At 35.7% G+C, this 26,620-nt stretch overlaps 1 protein-coding gene across 4 annotated transcripts in view; it reads left to right on the top strand.

The window, feature by feature from the left end:
* Nucleotides 1–25,697, top strand: part of LOC149264008 (uncharacterized) — a 157,912-nt gene extending 132,215 nt beyond the window's left edge. For 2 of the 4 annotated variants that reach the window (XR_016259472.1, XR_016259473.1), the window contains exon 8: nt 25,315–25,697. Coding sequence is in view for 1 of the 4 variants with exons in the window: in XM_089427278.1 (XP_089283404.1) it covers nt 25,315–25,318 (4 nt within the window). In the remaining 3 variants the exon portion in view is untranslated. The remainder of the gene's footprint in view (nt 1–25,314) is intronic. The other 2 variants (XR_016259474.1, XM_089427278.1) reach the window with 1 other exon arrangement.
* Nucleotides 25,698–26,620: the final 923 nt, after the last annotated feature.

Genomic DNA, 26,620 nt, shown 5'->3' on the forward strand with positions numbered 1-26,620 from the left:
GTGGCCACCAATATCCACCTAGATCATTCCTCCCCCCTTAGGAAGCAATGATCCCCATTGCGTTGAGCTCCTCCATGAGATGAGGAAACTTCTGCTGAACTTGTTCCCTGGTGAGCCACTTGCCCTGCTGAAGGAGTTGGCCTGCTTTGACATCTCGATACAGTTGGATATTCTGTTGGCGAGTGTTCTTGATCTGTGTGTCCATGATTCGATCAGTTGCAGCTTGTTCCATGCAATCTGGATTTAATTCTGTGGGTTTGAGCTGTTCTGCAATGTCGGATGTGTCTAGTAATGGTGGAAAGTATGGCCGAAGGCGGTCCACATTGAACACTGGGTGCAGGCCAAGGAATGGGGGAATGCTGAGCTCAAATGCATTGTCGCCCATAGCCTTAGTAATGGTGTAAGGACCATATCGGAGTGGTCTCAATTTCCGATAGGCTCCAGCAAGGCGTTCCTTTTGCAAATGCAACCAGACATTGTCGCCCACCTAAAACTTGTGTGGCACCCGATGTTGATCATGTAGCTGCTTGTACTTGGCATTTGATTTCTCAAGAATGTCATGGACCTACTGGCGAATATGTTGGATACGCTCAATGAAGCTGGTGGCCTTATCTATTTCGGACTGAACATGAGCTGAATTCATGTGAGTCGCTGCAAGTGGCATGGCCACATCAATGGGGCATAGTGGCTGGAATCCCAAACCCACCTGAAATGGGCTATGGCCAGTGGAGCTGTGAAGAGCTCGGTTGTAGCTGTGCTGAACATAGGGGAGGCTCTCGTCCCATGTGTGTGGATGCTTTGAGTTATACATGCGCAGAATGTGCACAATCATCCTATTGACAACCTCTGTCTGGCCATCAGTTTGAGGATGGAAGGCTGTGGACTTCATGAGTTTGGTGTCCAGCATTGACCAGAGACTGGACCAAAATGTGCTGAGAAACCGACTGTCCTGATCTGAGATGATAGACTGTGGGATCCCAAAGTGCACCCACACTCGTTCAAAGAAGAGTTTAGCAGTGGCTTCTGCTGTGATATTCTTCTTGCATGCCACCATAATGGCCATCTTCGAGAACCTGTCGACGACCACAAAAACACAGTCATTTCCATGCTTAGTGGAAGGAAGGCCTGACATGTAATCCATGGAGATGGATTCCCAAGGTCGACTAGGGGTAGGCAACGGGGAATAGAGGCCTTGCTTCTTAATGGTCAGTTTGGCAATGGCACAGGTAGTACATGATCAGATGTACTTCCCAACATCCTGTCGAAGATTCGGCCAATAGAAATAATTTTGCAGTACTGCCACTGTTTTCTTGACCCCGAAATGCCCAGCAGCCCGACTGTAGTGTGCTTCCCAAATCATCTTGGCACGCTCGCTTGAAGGAACACGAAGGTGACCGAGGTGGTATAATAGGGCATCCTGGAGGTGAAAATCTGCAACATGCCGACCCTCCAAGAGTGTCTGGTATGTGTGGCCGAATTCTAGGTCGCTTTTGTAGAGAAGTGGCCAATCAGAAGTCTCGTGACCACAAGAGATGAGCACGGTGGTCAGCGCCATGATCGGTGGTCGACTGAGGCAATCTGCAACATTATTGGTGCTGCCCTTTTTATACTTGATATTCAAGTGAAACTGTTGCAGGTATGTAGACCACTTCTGATGGCGATCATTCTGCAATTTCCCTTGGGTCTGTATGAACTGCAGGGGTCGGTGGTCTGTGTGGATGACCGTTTCCTTCCCCAAAATGTAATGCTTCCATTGTCGGCAGGCCTGTACAATGGAATACATCTCTTTATCATAAGTGGGGTACTTCCGGACTGTGTCTGAAAGCGTTTCACTGTGATATGCCACTGGATGTCCATGTTGAGTAAGGACTGCCCCAATAGCATATTCAGAGGCATCTGTCTCGACCTCAAATGGTTGTTGTAAATCTGGTAACGCGAGCACTAGTGCCGTGCAGAGGCGATCCTTCAACTCCCTGAATGCCTTCTGTTGAGATTCAGACCAAAAGAATTTTTCTTTCGCCCCTCCCTTGGCGACTTGACTCAAGGGCCAAGAAATATGAGAAAACCCCAGCGCAAACCTGCGGTAGAAGTTGGCAAGACCTAGAAAGTTGCGGAGCTCTGTTAGAGTGGTTGGAGAGGGCCAATCTCGAATGACTTGGACCTTGGCTGGATCGACATGCACCCCCTGTTCATCAATGATGTATCCCAGATACTGAACCTCAGTCATGCCAAAAGTGCATTTCTCCAAATTGGCACATAGCTTGTGTTGCCGCAGTGTTTGGAGAACCTGTCGGATGTGGTGGAGGTGCTCTTCCCAACTCTGGCTGAAGATCAGAATGTCATCTAAGTATACTACTACAAAGGAGTTGGTGAATGGCCACAAGATGTCATCCATTAGCCTCATAAAGGTTGCAGGAGCATTCGTCAATCCGAAAGGCATGACCAACCATTCGAAGAGGCCCTCCTTGGATTTGAAGGCAGTCTTCCACACATCTGAGGGTTCGATTGGTACCTGGTGATATCCCGACTTCAGATCTATCTTGCTGAAATATTTCGCCCCCTTTAGTTGGTCTAGGAGGTCATCAATCCGCGAGATCGGGTACCTATTACGGACAGCGATCTTGTTCAGTGCCCGATAGTCAATACAGAGTCTCCACGTCCCATCCTTCTTCTGTACCAACACGATCGGGCTCCCACAGGGCGATGAACTCGGACGGATGTGACCTTTCTGCAAGAGCTCCTGAATCTGCCTCTTGATTTCATTGTTCTTCAGAACGGAGCGCCGATAAATTGGTCCATTGGGTAGCGGCGCACCTGGGGTCAGATCGATGGAGTGCTTGACTTGACAGTGCAGAGGAACCCCTGCCGGGGAGGTGAAGATGTCTTCGTACTCCTCCACAATCTTGTCCATCTGTAGCTGTCGTGTAGAGGGACCCCGTTTGGAGGCCGCGACCACTGTCTTCTTCTTCCCTTGAGGGCATATCATCAGGAAAACAAATTTCCTGGTTTTGGAAATGATCTTACTGCATTGTTTTGCAGTAATCAAAGAGATGGCGGCAGGTGGTGCTACCTCTAGTATCCTGAACAACTTATTTCCCAATGTAATAATAACAACACGGGGCCTTGATTCATACACAACATGTCGCTTCCACAAGTATGGTTGTCCTAGTAATACATCACAAAATTCAAGGGGAGCAATGTCACATAATACCTCATCTGTGAAGGGCTTGATGTTGTATGGAAGGCGACACTGCTGGCTCACGCGAAGATCTCACCCTTGGTGAAGCCACCCAATGGTGTATGGTTGTGGATGTGCTGTGGTCGGTAAGCCCAACTGCTTCACGACCTCTGCCGAAATGAGGTTCTTTTGACTCCCGCTATCAATAATGAACTGTATCGGGGAGCCCTTTACCCACATCTGGGAGTGGAAGAGACGCTCCTCCTCCTCTGGATCTTCGGGTTCATTTTTCTGGATCTTTGCGGTAGCAACAGTGGTGCTGGGATCCGCATCAATGATCTGCTTCCCTTTTTCATACCCCTTCTCGGGTTCTGACTCAGAGTCGGAACATGCATCTGATTCTGAAACCTTTAGCTCAGCCACCAGTGACTGCTTGGCCCGACACTCACTTGTGTTGTGAGTGGAGCTCTTATGGAACTCGCACCATTTTCCAGTGTCCTTTCTCGGCTTCGCGGCGTTGTTCTTTGCTTGCAACTTCGGCTGGTTGTCTTGGGCTGTCCCGCCTTGGCTCTGTCCTTTGTTCTGTGGTTTAGGGGCACCTTTCCCCTGCTTTGGATTCGCAAATCCAAAGTCTCGCTTCTTTTGTTTAAACTTCTGCTCGACCTTGACGGCATATCGGTATGCTGCGCCGAGCGAGGGGATGTTTAGGAATTGTATTTCTTCGTGGATGTACTTGTGCAGGCAGCCACGGTATTTGAGTATCAAATGTTTCTCCGAATCCTTGATACCCAACTTTGTGCGAAGGGTATGGAAAATATTGGTGAACTCCGGCACGTCTTGGTCCCTTCCCTGCTGCAGCGTGGTCCACTTTATGTATTCATCCTCATAGCTTCCGACAGGGTAGTACTGCTCCTTGATGGCATCCCCGAACGAATCCCAGGTGGGTGCAGCTGAAAATAGTGAGCCAGTACTTTCATCCTTCTGCTCGCAGTAGGTTTCCCACCAGTCCTTGACGTGGGGGGCTGCTTTGAGAAGAGCAAAAACAATCTTTTCCCGACTCGAAAATTCATGAACAGAAAAATAACCCTCTAGCAGATTTAACCATTTATCTACGGCATCGGCGTCTATCTGACCCTCGAATATGGGGATTTCAAAATTAACTTGTACCTTAAATGGTGTGGCGTTTCCAGAGGAGCTGCTGGAAGCCGATGCGCCGCTTCTGGGTAGCCGCTGAAGGATCTGGGCAAAGCTGTCCATCATCGCGTTCCGTTGTCGCTCGAGGGCTTCTTCGAGCAAGATTTTGATGGGATCTCCTGCCCCCTCGTCTTTCTTCTCGTCCGCCATGGGAGGCCGTCGGGATTTGCGAGGCTGGTCTTGCAAAGGTTCAACCAGTTCAAGCCCTAACTCCTTATATCCCGACCTTGTTGGGGACATGCAAAGAAAAACAGAGAAAAAGCAGACCTCTCTGATACCACTGATCCGGATTTAAACAGGAACACAACAAATTACAGAGATAACCATATACACAAAGATGCAACAGAAATAATACTTCATTTCATTAATGGAAAATACTGAAATATGCTTACAACCAGAAATGGAAATAAACCAGCTAGGGCGATGGTAGCTTATCTCTGAGAAGAGATGTGATGGCTACATGCCTCTGAACTGTCTTACAATGAGGCTCGAAGGCCTATTTATTGTTGAGAAATAATGGAAAAACCCTTAACATTCCAAAACCTAACCCTAGGAGATGAAACGCCAAACTGTGGGCTCCGTTTGGGGTAAATTGGTACATCAACTTCCCGGGGTCGTAACTTTGGCATATGATCTCCGTTTGACGCGTACAATAGCTCATTAGAAAGATCTATCCGAGCAATATCATTGTTGGAATGGGCCTCAAAACGGCTTCGGAAGTTTAGGACCCGAAAAACTGCTAAAAATAGTAAGTTGTGCTACAATTAAGGAAACTGAAAATTCTGAGAAAGAAAATGGTGGGGGTCCAGGTGGACTTGGCAGGTGGCCACCAATATCCACCTGGATCACAACTGTTACTCCATATAATCGTCCCATGGGGATGATTTCCTGCTGATTCGCCATCTTGAGCTAAATCGGAGACCACTACAGTGCAAGTCTCCTCATCCTTTCCCATGTTTGTTTCGGTAGAACATTCACATCAGACCCCAAATCCAAGATGACCTGGTCCATTTCATAATCACCTATCTACGTTGTTAGCCGCATTTCACGCCCTGTTCATGCCTTATGCTTACCAATCTTCCTAACTGTGCACTGCTCCGAGGGATTCTTTTCCTTATTGGCGCACTTGTCTATTAAGTCTTGCAATCCTTCCACAGCCTTTCGGTCGCACAATAGCTTTATGCAAGTCTCCAAAAATGTAGTAAGTATGGAAGGATCAACTTCTTGAGTCGCACTAATTTCATGTGCCTTGTCCTAGCTTCCTGAGGTGGAGGCCTCAACGAAGCTTTTCTTAGGTTCCATGAATGTTTCCTACATGCGATTAAGGTCAAATGTAGCTTCTTTCTCTGGATCTTTGTGAACCCATCCATCTTCTTTAGGCTATTTACCTTTATTAGTGCCAATCGTCATTCCACTTCTCAACAAAATATTAATGCTTTGATCTTTATCATGGGGCTCAGCCCTCATCATTTTTAAATTCTATGTAGGTTGATGAGGCTGCGTTTTCTTCTCTTGCATCTTAGCTATCAGCACATGACATTCTTCGATGGTATGATCAAATTGCCTACAACATTGACACAATAGGTGTGTTGGATTCGGACAATCTCACGCGAAGTGCCTCGACTGTCTGCAGTTGTAGCATATAATTTGTCCGTGACCTCAACTAGGTCCTCATCCTCGTTCTTGAAAACCTTCGCGTGCTCGTCAGGTGCCTCGATCTGGAGGCCAAGTCTCTACTTGCATATGGTAAGGGGTTCTTTCCATCATCAGTTCATAGCTTTGGTAGTGGTGCTCATCATGGCCCACGAATTTACATAAATTATAGAACAATTGCTGGGGTGTCTAAACGAACTTCTAAATTAAATGGCAGTTATCCATTGCATGTTGTCCAGTAACCTAACAAATGGCACACCATAGCACAACCACCATACTCAACCTTGCTGGGGCTTTTGGCTTCAGGGGAATTTGCCCCCCTCGTGTAATATAATTTGCGTATACGTGATAATGATCTTTATCATGCCCGTGGCCCTTGCACTTCAAACAACAAATTTCTGCACGCATGTCAGACTTAGTCTCCTTGTCTTTCTTCAAACTCTGTAATTTTAGGTGTAGGCTTTCTAACAGTGAGTGGATCTAGTGTACCTCTAGGTTTGTATCCTAAATAGGTGATGCGTGTAGCCTTATCGCGATTTCCAGGGCTTCTTCCTGTGTTTCTATCTTTTGCTATGACATAGCAATTCTCAAATGGGGCAAAAGTGATGGAATAAACCAATAACAATGCTAGATATCTGTGATCTGCATGTTAGCCTATCTAATCTGGCACTTCAACCTCTGATCAAAGTCCCAAGGCATCTCCTCAACCTTCATCATGATTTCTTTAAATTCAATCACCGACTATGAGTCAAATTTAGGCTTACTAAACCCTTTGTTCAAAGTCATCTTAGTCCTTGCTAGCATTGCGAGAGGATTATCAACGCAATACTTAATGTACTAGGTTAGCGCACGATTCTGCAATGTGGTAACCAACTGTGCCTTCTTTATATTCTTATCGATGATTTGTTGCACTGTCCATATAGCGTTTGCAACAAACTAGAATTTCATTGGATCTTCGCTTCCTACTGCCTTGAAGATCGGAATCTTCATTGCATTCGCTATGCTGAAAGGTGGCAGTGGAGGTGGAGGTGTGGGTGAAGGTGTATGTGGTGGAGGTGGAGGTGGAGGTGGACTGGATGGAGGATTTGTTCCCTGATTTATTAGCTAAAAAACACTACACGATGTAGTCTCCCTACCCCTTTTTCGTCGCTTGAGGGAGTTCCAATCAATGGACTATGCTTTGGTCCCAATCCTTCACGGTTTCTAAAGAATCTTACACTTCTCTTAGCTTCGAACATCAAGGTAATTGCATTACCCGTTTTTCACATAATAGCATTTTAATCCAAGTATTCAATGATCTTAAATACTTACCTTGTGGTCCTTTGAAGTATCTTCACTATAGCTGACTGAGGTATCAACTACAAATTCCATAACGAATCATCCTATAATTCGATCAGTCCAATGATCAACAACCCACACAATCTTTTTTTTAGAGGCCTCTAGTCGTCGCACTAGTTCTGGAGTCCACACTATAGGATTATCGAGCTTTCGCCTTCCTTGATTGTCTGTCAATTTAGCTAATCATTCATATAGTTCAATTGGGAAGGTGCAGAAGAAAATTTCGTGTATCTCTGTATACAAATATCTATTTAACTAATCCTCCTTCAACAGACACAAATTCTTGTTTTCTTGCACCGCAAACTCGTGAATCTTCCGATCCAACCACTTTTCAATTTCTTTCTTGGTTGGGTTCCAATGATGCAACATCACACATGTCTTTTAAGTAGATCCTGGTGCCGGGAACGAAACCATTTGTTGGCTTAAGAGCTCCTGACCCAAGTTTAGAGTTAGTTGTGCCAACCAAAAAAACCCTACACTCTGGCCCTTTCGGCAACAATCTGTGTAGCACAGGCTGCAGTCTCAATCGAAGCAGTATGGGGGAATGCAAGAACTAAGTTTTTGCATCTAGATATTAGTGTGATGTTTTCCCATGCCTTCGATTTGCCTCCTTGCAGATCGATAAAATCCTAGGGCATGTCACTGAAACTCCATTAAATCGACCTTTAGACCTTCGCAAAGTTCCATGATCAGTCCTTGCGAACCCTTAATAGTTGATTTACCTATTTACATGCATCAAAAAGTAACCCTAGATTGAAATTTGCATAGATCTACTTTATTCATCAAAAAGCAGAGGATAAGTGATCTAAAACTTCGCGGAAGTGGCTAAGCATCCATTTCATATATTATTAAGATAGATTCAATCGATTTGCGTGGCATTCAATCATTATTTCATAAAACATGTCATTCATCGACGACATATAACATAAATAGATACAAATGGAGATACTCAATAATTCTCTGGAAAACTGTCTTTATTAATCTTCAATTCTTTGATTACAGACTCAAACTACCCTATGCACACATCTGCAGGGGTCTACGCACTCAAATGCGAACTCTACATAGGCCTCCGCGCACTTAGCTGTGGAGTTTCCCTTCTCTACCTAAGCGTAGGAAGCAGAGCTTTCCTGCCTTAGCTCCTGCCCAAAACCCCTCAATGAACCCAATTCTCTATCTCTTCTTACTTCGCTACCTCTAAGACTCCCTAATGCTTCATCTATTTATACTATTTCTTTATACAATAACATGGTCCGCGGACCATGGGAGAATCCAAAAGTTGACCAAAATCAAGGGGCTAAGGCCCCTTTGACTCTATCTAACTGCATGCTCCGCATCCATTTCGCGGAGACTTTACATCCTTTACAAAATTTGTTACAAAAAATGACTAATTAATTCCATTCTGCCACCAGGGACCCCATCCCAACAATCTTAAAGGATATGGTTTATGATGTGGAATGGTTTCAAAGTTTAAACTTTTGACAATGTTTTTAGAGATAAGATTGGCTTGAGAGCCACTATAAAAAAGAGTATCAATTTTGCTATGTTTTGAGATTACCCTTATGTGAAAAAGTTCTATCCTCTTCTTTTCATTTGGAGTTTCATTATGTAAATTTCAAGTACTAGTGCTAGCAATGGATTCTTTTCCTTTCATACCGATGGATATAATTTTAGTTTCATCACTCGAATCGGATCCCAAATCCTATTGAGTGGTTGCAATTGTTTTTTGTTTTCCCTTGCTGCTGAATTTATTTGGGTTCATTTTAGGATGAAGCTTCCAACAATGATCTTCATCGTGACCCTCTTTGGAACAATGCTTGCATGTTAATTTCTCTCCTTCCTTCTTAATGGATGCACTTTTCTTTCCCTTCCCTTTGAAACCCTCTTCTTTTCCTTTACCCTTGAATGGCTTTTTACTACCCTCTTCTGGAGTATTTTTCTCTCTTACCTCAAGATGAGTGGCTTGCACACATGCCTCATCTAGATTGTTGGGATTGTGTAATCTTGCACATTTTGACCTTTAAGTTGTCTAAAGTTCTGCTAATTCATGATGGCTTTTTGCATATATGTTAGAGGGTAGAATTGTCTTTTAATTGCAATAATGAAATTAGACCAATAAATTGAGATCTTACCATGTTTTTTATCTCTTCTTGTGTCTTTCATTCCCACCATAGTAGTGTTGCACCCTGCATCCTCAAGGAAGCTAGTTGAATATTTATGTCATCATCTTTAAGGTTTGGAATTCTGCAATAGACCTGGAATTGACGAATCCAATTGTCAAGCTTCTCTGCATTCACGTTTTAACAAGGGTGTTTTACCAGTTCCTTTTGAGGTATGTTGATGAGTATGAGTAAGGGTAGTATTAGTGGAAGAGGATGAATATGCCTGTGAAGTTGAAGAAGAACCTCCATTTCCATTACCTCCTCCTCCTGAAGAACCTTCTCCTTTTGGAGGCTTGGATATTTCACCCTAGAGTTTGGTATTCCTCTCTTCATAGAGGGCCTTCACCATCTCTGTCATGTCAAAGAAAGCGTTCATAAAGACCTTCTCATCCTCTATCATGTTTGTAGGCTCTCCTTCATGTGACATGTTCACTGAAGCCTCAACTGCAACTTGAGGAAGAACTAGTGGTGGAGATTGTGGCAACCTTGCACTCCTTCTCCTTGACCCAACTTCAGGGCTTTCAACCAAATTCCATTCTCCTCTCTTGAGTTTCAACCTTGTAAGCATGACATTCAATTGCAAACTGTAAAATCCTTCTTGCACAAAGAAAACCAAGAGCTCTGATACCAGACTTGATCTGATTAGGAAAACTAGTTTTACTTTGCTAAATTCTTTTCCAGAATATGTTAAAAGTGCTTAAGGATTCATGAGGTTAAATGCAAGTTTAAAACATGAGTTTTTGAGTGTTTTTATGTGGAAATTAAAATAAACAAATGGCTGAACAACAACATATAACATACATGAACATCATCAAAAACAGTATCACAACAACACATGATGAAGGAGTTCACCCCTTCTGGGCTATGTCTCCTTGGTCCAACTTCCAATGGCTTGACCTTCTCTATTATGCTCAAAAGTGTGAATACATCAATTTACAATGCTCAGAAAGCTCTGAAACCTATTCCAATGGCCAGAGAAAATTTTAAGGATGGAAATTTATCTTAAAGTTTAAAATCTTGGTGAATTTCATTTGTCTATAATATGCAAACTATAAAATGGTTTTTGATATATTTGTAAAAATTTTCAAATTTCTAATGATTTTATATATAGTCTCTATATAATTTTGGCAACTTTCAAGTTTAAATAATTTTATATTGTAAAAATTGGACGAACAATTTCTAGAAAAAAGGGAAATTCGCGAATCTTTTTTCTGGGAAAACCATGGAAAATTAGCCCACCTGCGAATATTAGCTCCTACAATTTTCTATGCCAGTGGCGCCAGAATTCTAAAAGATGCCTATGTGGCCTCTTTATGCTCCTAATTTGGTCAAAAAACTGAAGAAGTTATGACTTTCCCAAGTCCTACTAATTGCATCACAAATTCCCCAAAATTCGGCACCATCCTATAAATTTGCCCTAAAATGTGCTAGCGCATCGACAATTTCACTGATTTTCGAGTGAAATTGTCAGACACTTTAAATGTCCTCTAATGCCTTAATTTCGCAAATTATGGCCATATGGGGGCCACGTGCTCGGGGCTAAGGCCAACGACCTACCCCCACCAGTAGAGACCCCACTCCTCTCCGTCAGTGGTCGCATTGTGGCACGTGCTTGAGGGTTGGCCCCCATGGGTTGTCCCTTTCCCCGAATTGGCGCGTTCATGCAATTTAAATATAAGTCGAAACCTATAGTGGTTAAGACCTATTGCGATGGTGTGTTGGTATGTTGCTTGTCTCGTTGCTTGGTGGTCACGGGTTCGATCCCTGCTGCTATTGACCAGATGTCAACCCAATATTTTGGTGGCCCCTGGGCTACAACATGGCAGCCTCTGGCTAGGCCACGTGTCAGCCTGTGGTTGGCCACCAACCACCTAATAAAAAAGCACCAAATTACACCCATGAGAACGTGCCACTTGGCACAACATGATTCGACGAAGGCCTTTCACCAGTCAAACTACCACATTAACCGACACAGTCAATGCCACATCAGTAGTACAAACTTCTCACCGGGCTGTCACATTTTGCAAAAATTCGCGTGTTTGGGAAAGTGAACAAAACATGATTTTGGGAGCATACGATGTCCGTTTCATGTGAAACAAGTTGCACTAGATTCATGATGACGAGCACTACCCGTTTGTTCAGGTTCCACACCGATCCGAGAAATTTGAATTTTGAGCTAAATTTTGAGCACCTGATCACCAACCAACCCAAAATTATGTGTTAAAGTACACCAAATGAAAAAATTCCTTGTTACATAAAGAGACCTCAAAATTCATTTTTTCTAATCCAAAACAAATCTTAGATAGACTTTTCATGAATCTAGAAAATAAATGTACTTCTTGAATAATATTGGGTCTAATGGTAGTAAGATACAAGAGACTTCCTCTTAAACTCTTATAGAATTTAGCATCAACCCTTTTTCCTACCTCTTCTATGGATAATTTTTCGTTTGTATTAATAGGTGTGCTCAATGTGTGCTCATGTATTTACTATTTTCCATTTGTGAAGAAGAAATATAACATATTTTTCTTATGAAATAAAATTATCATTCATTTGCAACCCTTCTATTATATCCATTTTTAACAAAAAAATCATATATCCTACTACACCATGCTCTTGGAGCTTGTTATGTTCATAAATAACATTTTTTAATCTACAAACTTTATTTTCATTTCCTATAACTTTATATATTTGGGTCTACTGCATATAAAAATCTTCTTTCAAAACGATATTCAAAGAGGTTAATTTCACATTAAATTGATAAAACAACCAATTATATTTTGTCATTAATGCTAAAATAATTCTTAGTGTATCTAATTTTATCACAGGAGACTCCTATCATTGCCCAAGCCTAGCTGTTGACCAAACTGCATTGCCACTAACCTTGCTTTGTGCTTTTGTATTGATATATGAACTACATATTTTATTTTGTACACCCATTTTATCCTAATGAATTTTTTCCCCTCAATATGGGGATTCACATGCTTCCATATATAATTCATTTTAATCAATACAATTGTTTCATGGATTACTTTGCATAGATTCACATGCCTCCATATATAATTCCTTTTAATCAATACAATTGTTTCATGGATTACTTTGCACCAAGCTTCTTCTTTTATTGCATCTTAAAAAATTTTGGCTCTATTTCAATATGAGACATTAAAGAAAAACTAAAATACCCATAAATGTCATTTAAGGACTTTACCTTTCTTGGAAGACTTGGACTTGAGACAAGACTTGAAGTTGAAGAAGATGATGGATTGGATGTAGTCTAGGAATTATTTGGACCACTAATTAGATTTTTAGAATAGAAGACTAATTTTCTTCTATACTAAGTCTTGGATTCTTCTTTTTTCATAAGAAAAAACACATCAAAGCTAACTAAAAAATTCTTGTTTTGTGGATTACATATTCTATAACCTTTTGTCTCCTCCTAATAGCCAATAAAAATGCTCACACTTGTATTGTTAAATTTTCTTCATTTTTAATAGGAACATGAGCATAAACAATACAATTGAAGACTTTTTCTTTAACTCCATGCGTAATATTGAGGCATATTTTGTACATTTCTTGTTGGACATCTATTAAGCAAATACAATATTACTTTAGCCCAATATATCTTTGGAAGACTTTTACCTTTCAAAATGTTTCTAGACATCTCAACAATTATCTAATTCTTTCATTCAACCACACCATTCTATTCTAGAGTATAGGTTGTTGCTAATTTCCTTTGAATTCCATTCCTTTTGCAATAAGAGTTAAACTTATTAAAAGTATATTTTCCCCTTCTATGCTTAACTTCTTTACAACATAACCACTCGTCTTCTCAATAATCACTTTAAATTGTTCAAAAATAACAAAAAAACATTATATTTTTCTTTAATTAAATGCATCCATGCTATTGTAATATAATCATCTACAAAGATAATAAAATAATTAGTTTTGTTGAGTGAGAAGGTTTGGGTGGATCACATATATTTGCATGTAGTACATTCAATTTTTTTTTCTCTAAGATTTTTCTAGAATGATTCTCTATTTTACTCTCCAAGGATAAGTTTTTCATAAACTTAATCAACAAAATGAATAAGTAGCAAGGCTAATATTTTTCTTATTATGTAATAACTTTAAACCTATTATATTTAGATATTCATATCTCATATGCCATAGCCAATAGCCATAATCATACCCAAAGTTTAATACTCTATTTGCTTCACAAGAATGTTTGAAAGAAAAATATTATTTTTTGTACCATGTTAATTTTCGCTTGTGATTTTCTTTATCATATATGATGTATTAATTGTTCTTAAAAACTACAAAATATCCCTTTTCAGTGAGTTGCCCCACTCTCAACCAATTATGTGCTAACTCTAGAACATATAAACATCATTATTATGTTTTACTTTGACCTACATTGTTCTTAGGGCAATTGTTCCTTTACCTTTAACATCCACTATCTTGTCATCTCCCAAGAGTACTTCAGATTTTGTAGATTCATATATGTTCAAAGAGTATCTATGTTTCTAGTCATGTGATTACTCAACCAGTATCCAAAAGCCACACTTCCTTCAAAATCTTATTAAGTATAAAAGCTAAAAATAAAGTTCCCATATCTTATTTTTCCTAAGAAAAGTTAGCTTGATACTTTTATTTTTCCCAACAATTATATTCATAATTGGTCTTGAATACCTTACAAGAAAAATATTGAACTTGGGATTTTCTAGAATTTTTACCTCATTAATTTCTATCAATATCCCTTCCTTCGCTATTTGCATAAAAATGTCTTCCTTGACCTTTTCCTATTCTATATGCTTGTCCTCTTCCTCTTCCATGAGTGATTAGAAATTTCTCATAAGAGAAATTCTCAACTTCATGAATTTTTCCTCTAGAAGTACTGTATTCTGATTTAGAAGCTTGATCAAATGATTTTTTAATAGATCTATTTCTCATTTCCTAATGAAATTCTATAAGCTCATTGATTGCATTTGACATAAATATTTAAACACTTCAATAGCGACAATGATACTATCATTTCGTCCATGGGTTGAATGCATTGTTATGGCACTCCTAGATGTTAAGTCACCACTTCAATTCTCTGCCCTATTTAGATTTTATTCTTAGACATGACCATGATGCAACCTCATCGTTGTTGAACTTACAAAAAAACAATAATACTATCAATTTTTGTATGACAAGTTCAATATTTTTTATATCTTAAATCTTCACCATCCATGAATGATTTCACTTTGTTGTTACAAGAAGTTTTTGGAAAACTAGAATAGTGCATTTGTTGGATGAAAAAAAGAACCTTAGTTTTTCAAATTTTTCTTTATTGCTCTCTTTGAACTTGTATTAACACAAGTTTGAACATTTTCTCGTTCTTTATAACCATTTCCCACCAATTTCCACAAATTTTGTGAAAAAAATAATGGTTAATTTTAATGCTCTAAACCATAATTCTCAGCTTTGAGGTTGGGAAATATTAAAACCATTGTTGTTGCTGGCCATTTCATTAAAGTTTTCAACACTCCCTCCAAACCATTCAATATTGTTGTTGTTGTTGTTTATTTCATTAAGCTTTGCACCACTCCTTCAAACCACTATAACATACTTTGATAAAAATATTGAATTATGAGGAGATAAATATGGTTAGAGAAACACAACAAACAATAGGAACAATGAAGAAAAAAAATCAAATAACTCAATGTTTAAGATTGTTTCTTCTTCTTATCACTTATTGGATAAGTAACACATTCATATAGAAGCCTTATATTTTGAAAAATATGGAAATTGCTACAGTTCACATGGCTGATCCAGCTAATCATGTAGCTAAGGCACTAATTCTAGCAAACCATGTAGCTAAGGCTAATTCTCACTAGACCTAAAAGCACTAATTTTTTTTTTACAATGTTATAACAATTTACCAACCATTACATATTTTTTGTTGTAAATTAATTCTATTTTACCACAAAACCAGATTACATCAAATAATCAGGTTACCTCAAAGATCATCTACTACATCCCTGAATTCAAAGAGCAACATAGAATCATACGTTTTTCCTTTTTCCATTTTCTCCTATGGACATCAATCTCCTACCAGGAATTTCATATTACTATAATAGAAAGTAAGCATTATCTTTAGCAACATTCAAAACAAAACTATCTACAGTATCTACACTCCTATACTATTTTATTTCTATAATTGACTTGTTTCTTAGAGACTTTTATTTCCTTTAACCTTTTTATTGATTATCATATAGAGAATAAGAATGTAAAAATGATTTTCATACACATTAAAATTGTAAGGTGCATTTTATTAACATTAAACAATATTATATATTTATACATTAATTCACTATTTTAACATACTAAAATTTATAGAAAACATATCTTAACAACACACCATACACTAAAATTTATAAAGAAAATATCTTAACAGGACACCATACTAAAAACTAAATAACACAAAAAAAAATCTCAATATCCAATTAAATACAAAATTTACCAACAAATTTCATATAATAATAAACTTTACCTCACAATACAACAATAACCCCAACTTTTTTATATATCACATAACTCAATAATTAAAAAAAATTAAAATATTTTTATTTTTTATTTTATTTTTCACATTACTTATTTATACTTAAACCAATGCAAATTTATACTTAAACCAATGCAATAATAAATGCAATCTAAGTATTACACGTTAATCTATAAAACACCCCTCGCCTAAAAATTCTGAGAGGAATACATCATTTCATTCACATTACTTGTTTATATGCAAACTTTCAAACCTGGGCGTGGACCTAAAAACTCTGATGTGAACACTTAGTTCATTTCATTGATATTACTTGTTTCAGTCAAACTTGGGTGTGGTTGGCGGGCAGCTCCCACATATCTTGTTTTGACAGCATAGGTATCAGTAATGAATAACAATTCGATAACTAATATTAATGGATACTTACACATATTTTTATCTATCTTTATATTTCGGTGTATTCTTTTTTTTCTTTAAAAGTGGTAGAATTTTGGTTATATTTTGAAAAATCTAACAGGGATTTTTGTAAATTTAAATAAAAGCTGTTAAAATTCATAATTTAAGTGTTCTCGATGTTTTTGATGGTGCTGAATCTATTTCCACTATCAAAAACCTATTTGTTTTTGATCTAAATATATTTAACATACACTATAAGAAATATTAATACACTTCCCATTTATTATTGAGAAATGCTAAAATTGAACTGATTAAATCAATTGACGTAAACACATTGATAGTATCAATGTGGCAGTTTGATAATCCAAATCCTTGAGGAAACATTAAGTGTCGTCGCTTTGCATCCATCGCAACCGTAAAATCATGCAGCAAACAGTAGGTGTGTTGGATAGAGAGAAACAATAGACGCCTATGAGTGAGTATGAGCCAATGTTAATAGAATATTTGGCTAAATCCCAGAATACGAGGCTAGCAAGGACAATATTTTTCAAAACAAAAACATCATAATTTTCCGTACTTCTTTCTTATCACTGTCATTGAACAACACTCCGACTCTTTTGGTGTGCCCTAATTATCATAGTGTTTACTAAGTAGTAGGTTATTTGTTTGATTTTTTTTAAGAGTTTTTATGAGATATTTTAGTCAAATTTTTTTAAAATTTGATAACGATTTGTTGGAATTACAGGTTTGAATTGTGAATTTTCTGTCTTTAAAATTTGATATCGAATTCTTTGAAATCACAGATTTGAATTGTGATGTCTCTTTTTTGGTTTTTTCTGTACTTTTTTTGTCCTATCTTTTTTATGATCTATCCTGGCATCTGTTAGATCTGTTGTGTCTATATCTCTCTCCGTTTTTTATCCCAGCTGGTGCTGGGGTGTCTTGTGTCCTGGCTATCTGTTCTGTAGACTCAACCTATGGGTTATATGTTCTATGTCCTTATATTTTTGTATGATTGCTCTATTATACAGACTCAATATAATACAATTCAACTTTTCTTTCTGAAAAAAAAACAAAAATCAAAATTCACTAATGAGATTGTTATTCCCAAATTTTTTTACCTTTCCTTCATTTCAAATGCGGGTTATTTTTACTGTGTTTCACTTCTAGCTACAACGATCGACATTACAACTGAAACACAATTGTGGATTTTGGATATTCTCCTTTTCATTGCTTCTGTGAGGAAAGGAATGCAGGAAAAGTCTGAGAAGGTAAGGAAAGTTGGAGATACCTGAGCATTTGAACATGTGAATGAATGCTCAATATTTTGCGCTTTCTCAAAAAATTAGTAAATGAATAAAGCGAATAAGAATTTGACTGATAATAAACCATGAAACCGTTCAGTAAACGTTTGCTAATAGATCATCTGAAGATAGGCAATCTTACTAACTTGATGCGTAATGTCTGTAACTGCACAATGTGGGATTGCTCTCTGTAATTTACTGGTCGGTCGGTACTGTCTTCGCTTTAATTTTCACGAGACACCCTGTCAATATCATTTTTTTTTGCCTCCAGTCACGTGGGAAGTTATTGGGTATGCAACCATTATGATGTGGAGCAGACTTTTGTTTCTTCTGGCAAAGCCCTAAACCCGATGAGAGTATCATAGATATTGCTTTTCACATGGGTGGTTTATGGTACTGTGACCATTTTGTATTACTATGTTGAGTAAACTCTGGACACTTCTCGCAAACCCCTTAATGGCGTTCAAGGTTGATCCGTAATCTCAGGATGTGACCTTTTCTTGGGAATCAGGTAATTATGATGGTATTTCAATGTTATGTCCAGTTAAAATTGTGTATATTAGGTGATTAGGATGGTATTTCAATGTTATGTCAATGTATAGGTTAAAATTGTATTAATATAAATATAAATATATATATATATATATATATATATATATATATATATTTTTTTTTTTTTTTTTTGGAAAAAATTGTTTATTAGGAATGTAATGATTTTTTCAGTATAAATTTGACCAAATCACGTAGATTTGTTTTGAAATCTTTGAAATCTATGTTATAGTTTCAGAATTTTAGATGTCTAAGGGTTTTTAAAGGTGTTAAATTTATTTCCACTATTTTAAAATATTCAGTTTCAATTTTGTCTTGAAAACTAAAATAGCTAGATTCTCATTATAAATCATCATCCTAATAAAATGGTGGCCTATTCAAACAAGTGCTAATGGTTAAGAGTATGTGTTTCCTCCTAAGAGGCCAGAGCTTCAAAACCAGTCGGGGGTAGAGTTTGTAATGGTGAAGAGCATGTGTTTCCTCCTAAGAGGTGGTTCAAAACCAGAGGGGGTTAGAGTATGTAATGGTTAAGAGCATGCATTTCCTCCTAAGAAGTCACATGATCAAAACCATAGGAGGGTAGAGTATGTAATGGTTAAGAGCATGTGTTTCCTCCTAAGGGGTCACAGGTTCAAAACTAGAGGGGGGTAGAGTATGTAATGGTTAACAACATGTGTTTCCTCCTAAGAGGTCACAGGTTCAAAACCAGAGGGGTTAGTGGTTGAAAATGAGAGGGGGGTAGAGTATGTAATGGTTAAGAGAATGCGTTTCCTCCTAAGAGGTCACCAGTTCAAAACGAGAAGGGGGTAGAGTATGTAATGGTTAAGAGCATGCGTTTTCTCCTAAGAGGTCACAGGTTCAAAAACAGAGGGGGATAGTTGTTGAAAACTAGAGAGGGTAGAGTATGTAATGGTTAAGAGCATGCGTTTCCTCCAGGTCACAGGTTCAAAACGAGAGGGCGGTAGAGTATGTAATGGTTAAGATCATGCGTTTCCTCCTAAGAGGTCATAGGTTCAAAACCAGACGGGGGTAGAGTATGTAATGGTGAAGAGCATGTGTTTCGTCCTAAGAGGTCATAGGTTCAAAACGAGAGGGGGGTAGAGTATGTAATCATTAAGAGAATGTGTTTCCTCCTAAGAGGTCATAGGTTCAAAACCGGAGGGAGGTAGAGTATGTAATGGTTAATAGAATGTGTTTTGTCCTAAGAGGTCACAGGTTCAAAATGGTTAAGAGCATGCGTTTCCTCCTAAGAGGTCACAGTTTCAAAATGGTTAAGAGCATGCATTTCCTCCTAAGAGGTCACAAGTTCAAAACTAGAGGGGGTAGAGTATGTAATGGTTAAGAGCATGTGTTTCCTCCTAAGAGGTCACAGGTTCAAAACGAGAAGGAGGTAGAGCATGTAATGGTTAAGAGCATGTGTTTCCTCCTAAGAGGTCATAGGTTCAAAACCAGAGGGGTGTAGTGGTTGAAAACTAGAGGGGGTAGAGTATGTAATGGTTAAGAGCATGTGTTTCCTCCTAAGAGGTCACAGGTTCAAAACCAGAGGGGGGTAGAGTATGTAATGATTAAGAGCATGCGTTTCCTCCTAAGAGGTCACAGGTTCAAAACTAGAGGGGGGTAGAGTATGTAATGGTGAAGAGCATGCATTTCCTCCTAAGAGGTTACATGTTCAAAACGAGAGGGGGGTATAGTATGTAATGGTTAAGAGCATGTGTTTCCTTGTAAGAGGTCACATATTCAAAACTAGAGGGGGGTAGAGTATGTAATAGTTAAGAGCATGTGTTTCCTCCTAAGAGGTCACAGGTTCAAAACTAGAGGGGGGTAGAGTATGTAATGGTGAAGAGCATGCATTTCCTCCTAAGAGGTTACATGTTCAAAACGAGAGGGGGGTATAGTATGTAATGGTTAAGAGCATGTGTTTCCTTGTAAGAGGTCACATATTCAAAACTAGAGGGGGGTAGAGTATGTAATGGTTAAGAGCATGTGTTTCCTCCTAAGAGGTCACAGGTTGAAAACCATAGGGGGGTAGAGTATGTAATGGTTCAGAGCATGGATTTCCTCCTAAGAGGTCACATGTTCAAAACCAGAGGGGAGTAGAGTATGTATGCCTCCATAGACTTAACAATCAAGATGTCACAGAAACAGTCCCTTGTCCCACAAACAAAAAAATCTTATACACTAATTTAATGTCTGACTTGATTATAGCCTTGAAATTATATAATAATAAAATAAATCTTATTAATATTTATATAAATTCAATAATTTAAAATAAGAAAATTTTTAAAATTAAATTTAAAAAACTATAAAAAGAAAGTCACTACTTAAACGAGTCATATGAAAATTATATAAACGCAATAATTTTTAAAATTAAATTTACAAAAGTAGAAAAGAAAAGTCACTACTGAAGCGAGTCATATTAAAATTATATAAATTCAATAATTTAAAATGAGCAAATTTTAAAATTAATTTTAAAAAACCATTCAAAAATGTAATCTATTCACAAATAGGAAACAATAGTCTCTCCTTGATTGAAATATGGGATGTATATTCCATTCGGTGTCGACTGTGCATTCTTATTGCGTTTTTTCTTTTGACATTCCACTAAGTTTGCATTCGTTCTTATTGCTATTTAATTAAATTAAATTTGTTTTATTTCGCCTTTCATTTTTATGTTCTTCACGCCTTGACATATGTTGGCATGTCACTTATGGGTTTTCACAGTGAAACCATGAAAACCTAAAAGTGTGTTTTCTCAGGGTTAGTTTTTTAAAGATTAAAAGATAGAGAATTTAGAAAATGATATCAATCATAGGTTGCTTGTGAGCTTGTTCGCTACGAACATGGGGTTGATTCCCAAGAAACCTGCGAGACATTGTTGTGATTGCTTTTCACTTATGAGGTACAAAGTATGGGAAGACTCATTGACTCCATTCAGTGTTGGGTGAATTATGTGTTTCTTTTTGCTTTATCGCTTTTGATATTCTTCTCTCTGTTGATTCAAGGTATGCCATCTTATGGCTCTTCTCTATACCTGTTCATTTTCTATTTCTTCACGCAGCGAGATATTCATATCTATTTTGGAGTTATATAATGGTTTAAATATTAAAATAGAATATTGTGGTTTTTTTATTAAATTTATTTTAAAAACAAAATTTTAGAGATTAGAGTTGGTGATGGGATTTGCTTTTTTATTATTTGTATTTTTCTATACAACTGGTAGTGTATGAGTGAGGCTTCTAGAGATTTGAAAAAATTGGAAAATGATATTATACAGCGCCTCTAGAGATTTGAAAAAGTTAGAAAATGATATTAATATAGGTTTAAAATTAAAATAGAGAATGCAATTTTGTTTAGGAGATATAATCCCCTAAACTCTATATTTTGGGAATTGAGTTATTTAAACTTCATATTTTTGAAATTAGATTATTTTGTTATTGGTTTTGGCATTATTTTTATGCATTACTTTATGTCAACAATATTTTATAATATAAAATAATTGGTTTTTTCTTACCTAAAAAGGAGAAAAAATTGAAAAAAGAGATTAATATATGTTGTTTACATACATAGTTTTTATTTGTTAAATGTTTTGTTTATTAACTGAATGAACTAGTTACAAAATATCATTATATATTGAATTTGAATTTTGAAAAATAATTATTAAATGTAAATTCTTTTAAAAAGGATGCATTTATTTTGAATATTATAAAATTGTGTATATATCATTTTTCCAACTGTATTAATATTTTTTTGAGAACATATTATAAAGTAATATTAAAAAGTTATATATATATATATATTTCAAAATGTATTAATATTCTTTTTAAAACATATTAGAAAGTATAGGTTATTTTGTTTTCTTGTTAAATTAATATTCTTTTTAAACATATTATAATGTTTTGTTTTGAATTTTTAAATATTTGTTTATACCAGTTTTATCTTATAAATGTTTGATTAATTTTAATTGCTTTTACATATTCACAAAAGCTTAATGTATACGCTAATATTTAAAATAATTATTATTTAAAAAAATTAATTCCAAATGTATCAAAAATATTTTAATATTTATTTTAAATAAAATAATTTTATATTAATTATACATACACAGATAAAGTGGTAATAAAGTGATAAAGTTATTTAAAGTATATAACATATATATATATATAAAATTGCTATTCCTATTGTGGATTTGAAGAGTGAAAATTCTAAAAATATTAATAATAAATCATTTTAAAGTCTATTTTAAATAAAATATAAAAATATATATTGGATAATAAAAATGATTTTTTTTCTTACTACTAAAAGATTTGAATAATGTGTTATTAATTATGAGAGATATGTATTTTTTTTAATTTTGAAAGTAAAAATGATACCTAATATATACATAAAATCACTTTTTTTTTTTATTAAAATAAAAATAAAAAATATAACTTAAATACACATAAATATTAAAAAATAAAATATAATTATAATATGAAGAATTATACAACAAAATAAATTATCAAACCTTGTTTTATATTTTTAAGAAATGATAGATTATTACAACAAACATAATTTTTTTAAAATTGTCTCTTTAATTTTTTTATCTATAACCTTGAAATTTTGAAATTTTAATAAATTTTTAATTAATATAATTCCACATAATAAAAAAACATATTATTTTTTTTTGTTGACTAGTTGAAACCGTGGTGGTATTGTACTCGCTTTATCCCACCTACTACCACTATAACCTCTAGAACCACCAAGCCTGCAAGAACGACCCTAAGTAAGAGGACAGTGGTATTGTAGTCGCTTTACACTGCCTCAAATCCCACCTGCTGCCACTATAACCTCTAGAACCACCAAGCCTGCAAGAACTACCCTAAGTAAGAGGACACTGGAACTAGTGACCTGCATAACTGCACAGAAGAGATCATCCGTTCACCACGAATCAAACTTCTACAAACATTTAAAAAAAAAACACATGTTATATTACATCATTAACTCTAATATAAACTATAAACAAATTTAATAAAATATACCATTTATTTATTCTTAATCTTAATTACAGAAAATTTGATAGGTTTAAACCTATACATCATTAACTCTAATATACACTATAAACCAATTTAATAAAATATACCATTTATTTATTCTTAATCTTAATTATATCAGAAAATTTAATAGTTTAAACCTATTATAATATCCTGATGACTAATTTATAATTATTTTTGACATTCACCGAACCTTTCACAAAACCTAGTTTCCTAACTTAGTTTTAGTTTACACCACAAAAGTAACAATCATTTCAAACAACCAACTATAACTCCAAACAACTGTCGGGATCTTGATCCTTTCTGCGAACATCTTGAGAGCCGCGTGGATTAAAATTGGAATAGGTTGCATTTAGTTTATTTTCAATATGATCTCATATTTTTTTTCATTATGAAAAAAGCGGTATATATATTCAAGTAATGTATTTGATGATGCCAGAATTGCCTCATATATTTTCTGATGCAGTCATATTAAGTCTATCTCTACTTGGCTACGCAAAAATATACAGTCTAGATTTATGACTATTTACTTAGTAGTATTAACATAAGAAAACGGTTGCAATCATATATCTATACAGTCTAGATTTATGACTGTTTACTTAGTAGTATTAACATAAAAAAAAAACAGTTCAATTATATATCCATATTGATCTAATCAGTCAAATCGGCAAGGTATCTACTATGTGGAAGTATGCTATGCACAAAACAAAATAAGATATAAACAGTGTTACACAGAAAAAGACTTCTGAAAACCATAAAAAACAGTCTGTATACTCTTCCATAAATAATTGATGCTATCCAGGTAATGGAAGCACCTTAACGTCTAAGATGTTATTTCCCAGTTTGATTTCTATGAGCATTCCATCCATTCCATCCAAAACATCCTGTAGCCCCCCCTTCTTAGAGAGTCTATCAGCATTTTGATTGAAGCTCTGTCCAATATGCACAATGGTTTGAGTCTCTAAAAGAGGCTCAAAGATTCTCGATTTGACTGAGCCAGCCATGGAGTATTGGTTGGCTAACTTTTGCTCAACCTATAATATGGTCAATAATAATCCTTAGTTCTCAAATATGTGAATAGAAGGGATGTTAAGATATCTAGAGAACCAGAGAAGGCCCCACAGTGCAATAGCTTCAGCCCTCATATTTGTGCCTCTTCCATCTCCCTAGTGAACCCAAAATTCCTGCTTCTCTGATATAGCTATCCCATCTGTTCCTTTGTGTGGCCCCATCAAAAAAGCCAGCCTTGTACTCCATCTTAGGGCCAGTCTGTTTGTGAATGATCTTCTTAGACCTTGTCTCTTGTTGTTTTCCAATGAATACCATCCAATAATGGGATCCAACACCTTCAAAACATTATCTCTGTAATTTTTAAAAATGATTATATTTGGAATAAATTATCTTTATATTATGAGTTTCTCATTTATGTAAATGTGGATTATATTTGGAATAGGTTATCTTTATATCAATTTAGTTTATTTCCAATATAAAGATATTTTATTTTTAATTTATTAATTTTTTAAGTATTTATTTTTAATATAGTTTAAAAATATTAGATTTAAAAATAATAAAAAATATATTTTTAAATATATAAATAGATTTAGGGTTAATTTATTTTGTAAATATTTTAGTAGGAGTTGAGTTTAAGCGTGGGAGAAATATATTGTATTTCTGGTTATGGCCAGTTGAAATTTTTAAAGATATGTTTTATTTAGTGAAAATTATGAAAAAATAATAAATGAGTTCTACTAAATAGTCCCATAACAATTTAGTTGAAAAAAAAAAATCCTAAAATTTTAATTATATAAATGATATAATCAAAATTTGCCAAAGTTTATCATTCCAATAAATCTTTATCAATATCGTGACTAAATTTATGTAAAAATATGTATTAATAACAATATTTTACTTTATGGATTACTGATTTCAATAGAAAGGGTTGTCATATTGATGCTGTTACCCGGAATTGCAGGTAGCAAAAGCCTGAAATCGATTATTAATTGGACTGAAAAATGGAATGATGCGATTTTGGTCTGTTTAGTACATACAAGAGCAAGGCTACTGGAACAGGTGTTTTGCTACAAGTCCTTGGGCAAAAAATACTGAGAATATCCCCAGGCAGTTGAGATCATGCAACTCCTTTTCGCCTATCGTAGTGTTGTGCTTGTCACATTGCGCGCTGTCTATAAAAATGCTCCCTCCTTGAACATTAGAGTGCAAAATTGATCAAAGATTGGACACCTGATGCTTCCTCATTTTTGCTTGTACAAGTGGATCTCAAATTACATTTCTCTATAGCTGGATTGTAATCGACAACTAATAATATATTGCAAAAGTTCATTTGTTTTTAAGTTGCAATGCAATATGCAAGTTGCTAGATAGATAAAGTACTAGGTTTAGGTTTTTTGTTTTAATGTTGCCATTTTAATTTTAGATGTGATTGTTAATTTTTGTTATATAATTTTTAAATAGATAAAGATATTTTAATTAAATATATTTTAATTAAATATATTTTACTATTTAAATTTATTATTTTAATAATTTTCTAATAAATTTAAAATATTATATTCCGATTATGCATAGACTCATTTCGTGCACTCCACTCATGACAGTGATCGTCATCAGGGGAGAGCAGAATTGTGGAATCTAAATATCTCCGTTTTCCATTCCTCTGTGTAACGTATGCGTTCTTACTGCAGTTCATATCGCACTCGTTAGTGACTTAATTTTCAGGTTGTCATTTATGCCTTTCACTCTCTACTTACTTAGGCCATGATATAACATTTCTTTCAAGTTTTTAGGGATATATTTTTGGTGGATTTGGTTAAAAGATTAGGAAAATTGTAATTTTAAATTGGTAAATCTTTTATAAATGGAGTAATTATAGTATCACACACTTCAAGATGTCTCATTGTTTTAGGAAGTCCTTTCAGAGTAATTGAATCACTTAAGAGTGAAAAACTCATGGCTTTTCATTATTAAATTCAAACATTTTAGATTATATATCTATAACCAAACTACACAAGTTTTATATATATATATATATATATATATATATATATATATATATATATATATTACAAAAGTCAAATTTAATTTGTAGAAGAGAGCTTTATGAAAATAGAATATTGTTATTAAAAATATGAATATAAGAGAGATTATTTTTTTTTTCCTTATTGTTAATTAGTTATCTCTCTATAGACAATAATTCAAGCATATCAAAAGTATCAAATAACAGTATTATAATAGTTGCAAAAAATATATATAAGAGAGAAACA

This window comes from Pinus tabuliformis, chromosome 6, assembly GCF_031772625.1.
Source record: "Pinus tabuliformis cultivar Carrire ecotype Pingquan chromosome 6, CPIR1, whole genome shotgun sequence".
Lineage (NCBI taxonomy): Eukaryota > Viridiplantae > Streptophyta > Pinopsida > Pinales > Pinaceae > Pinus > Pinus tabuliformis.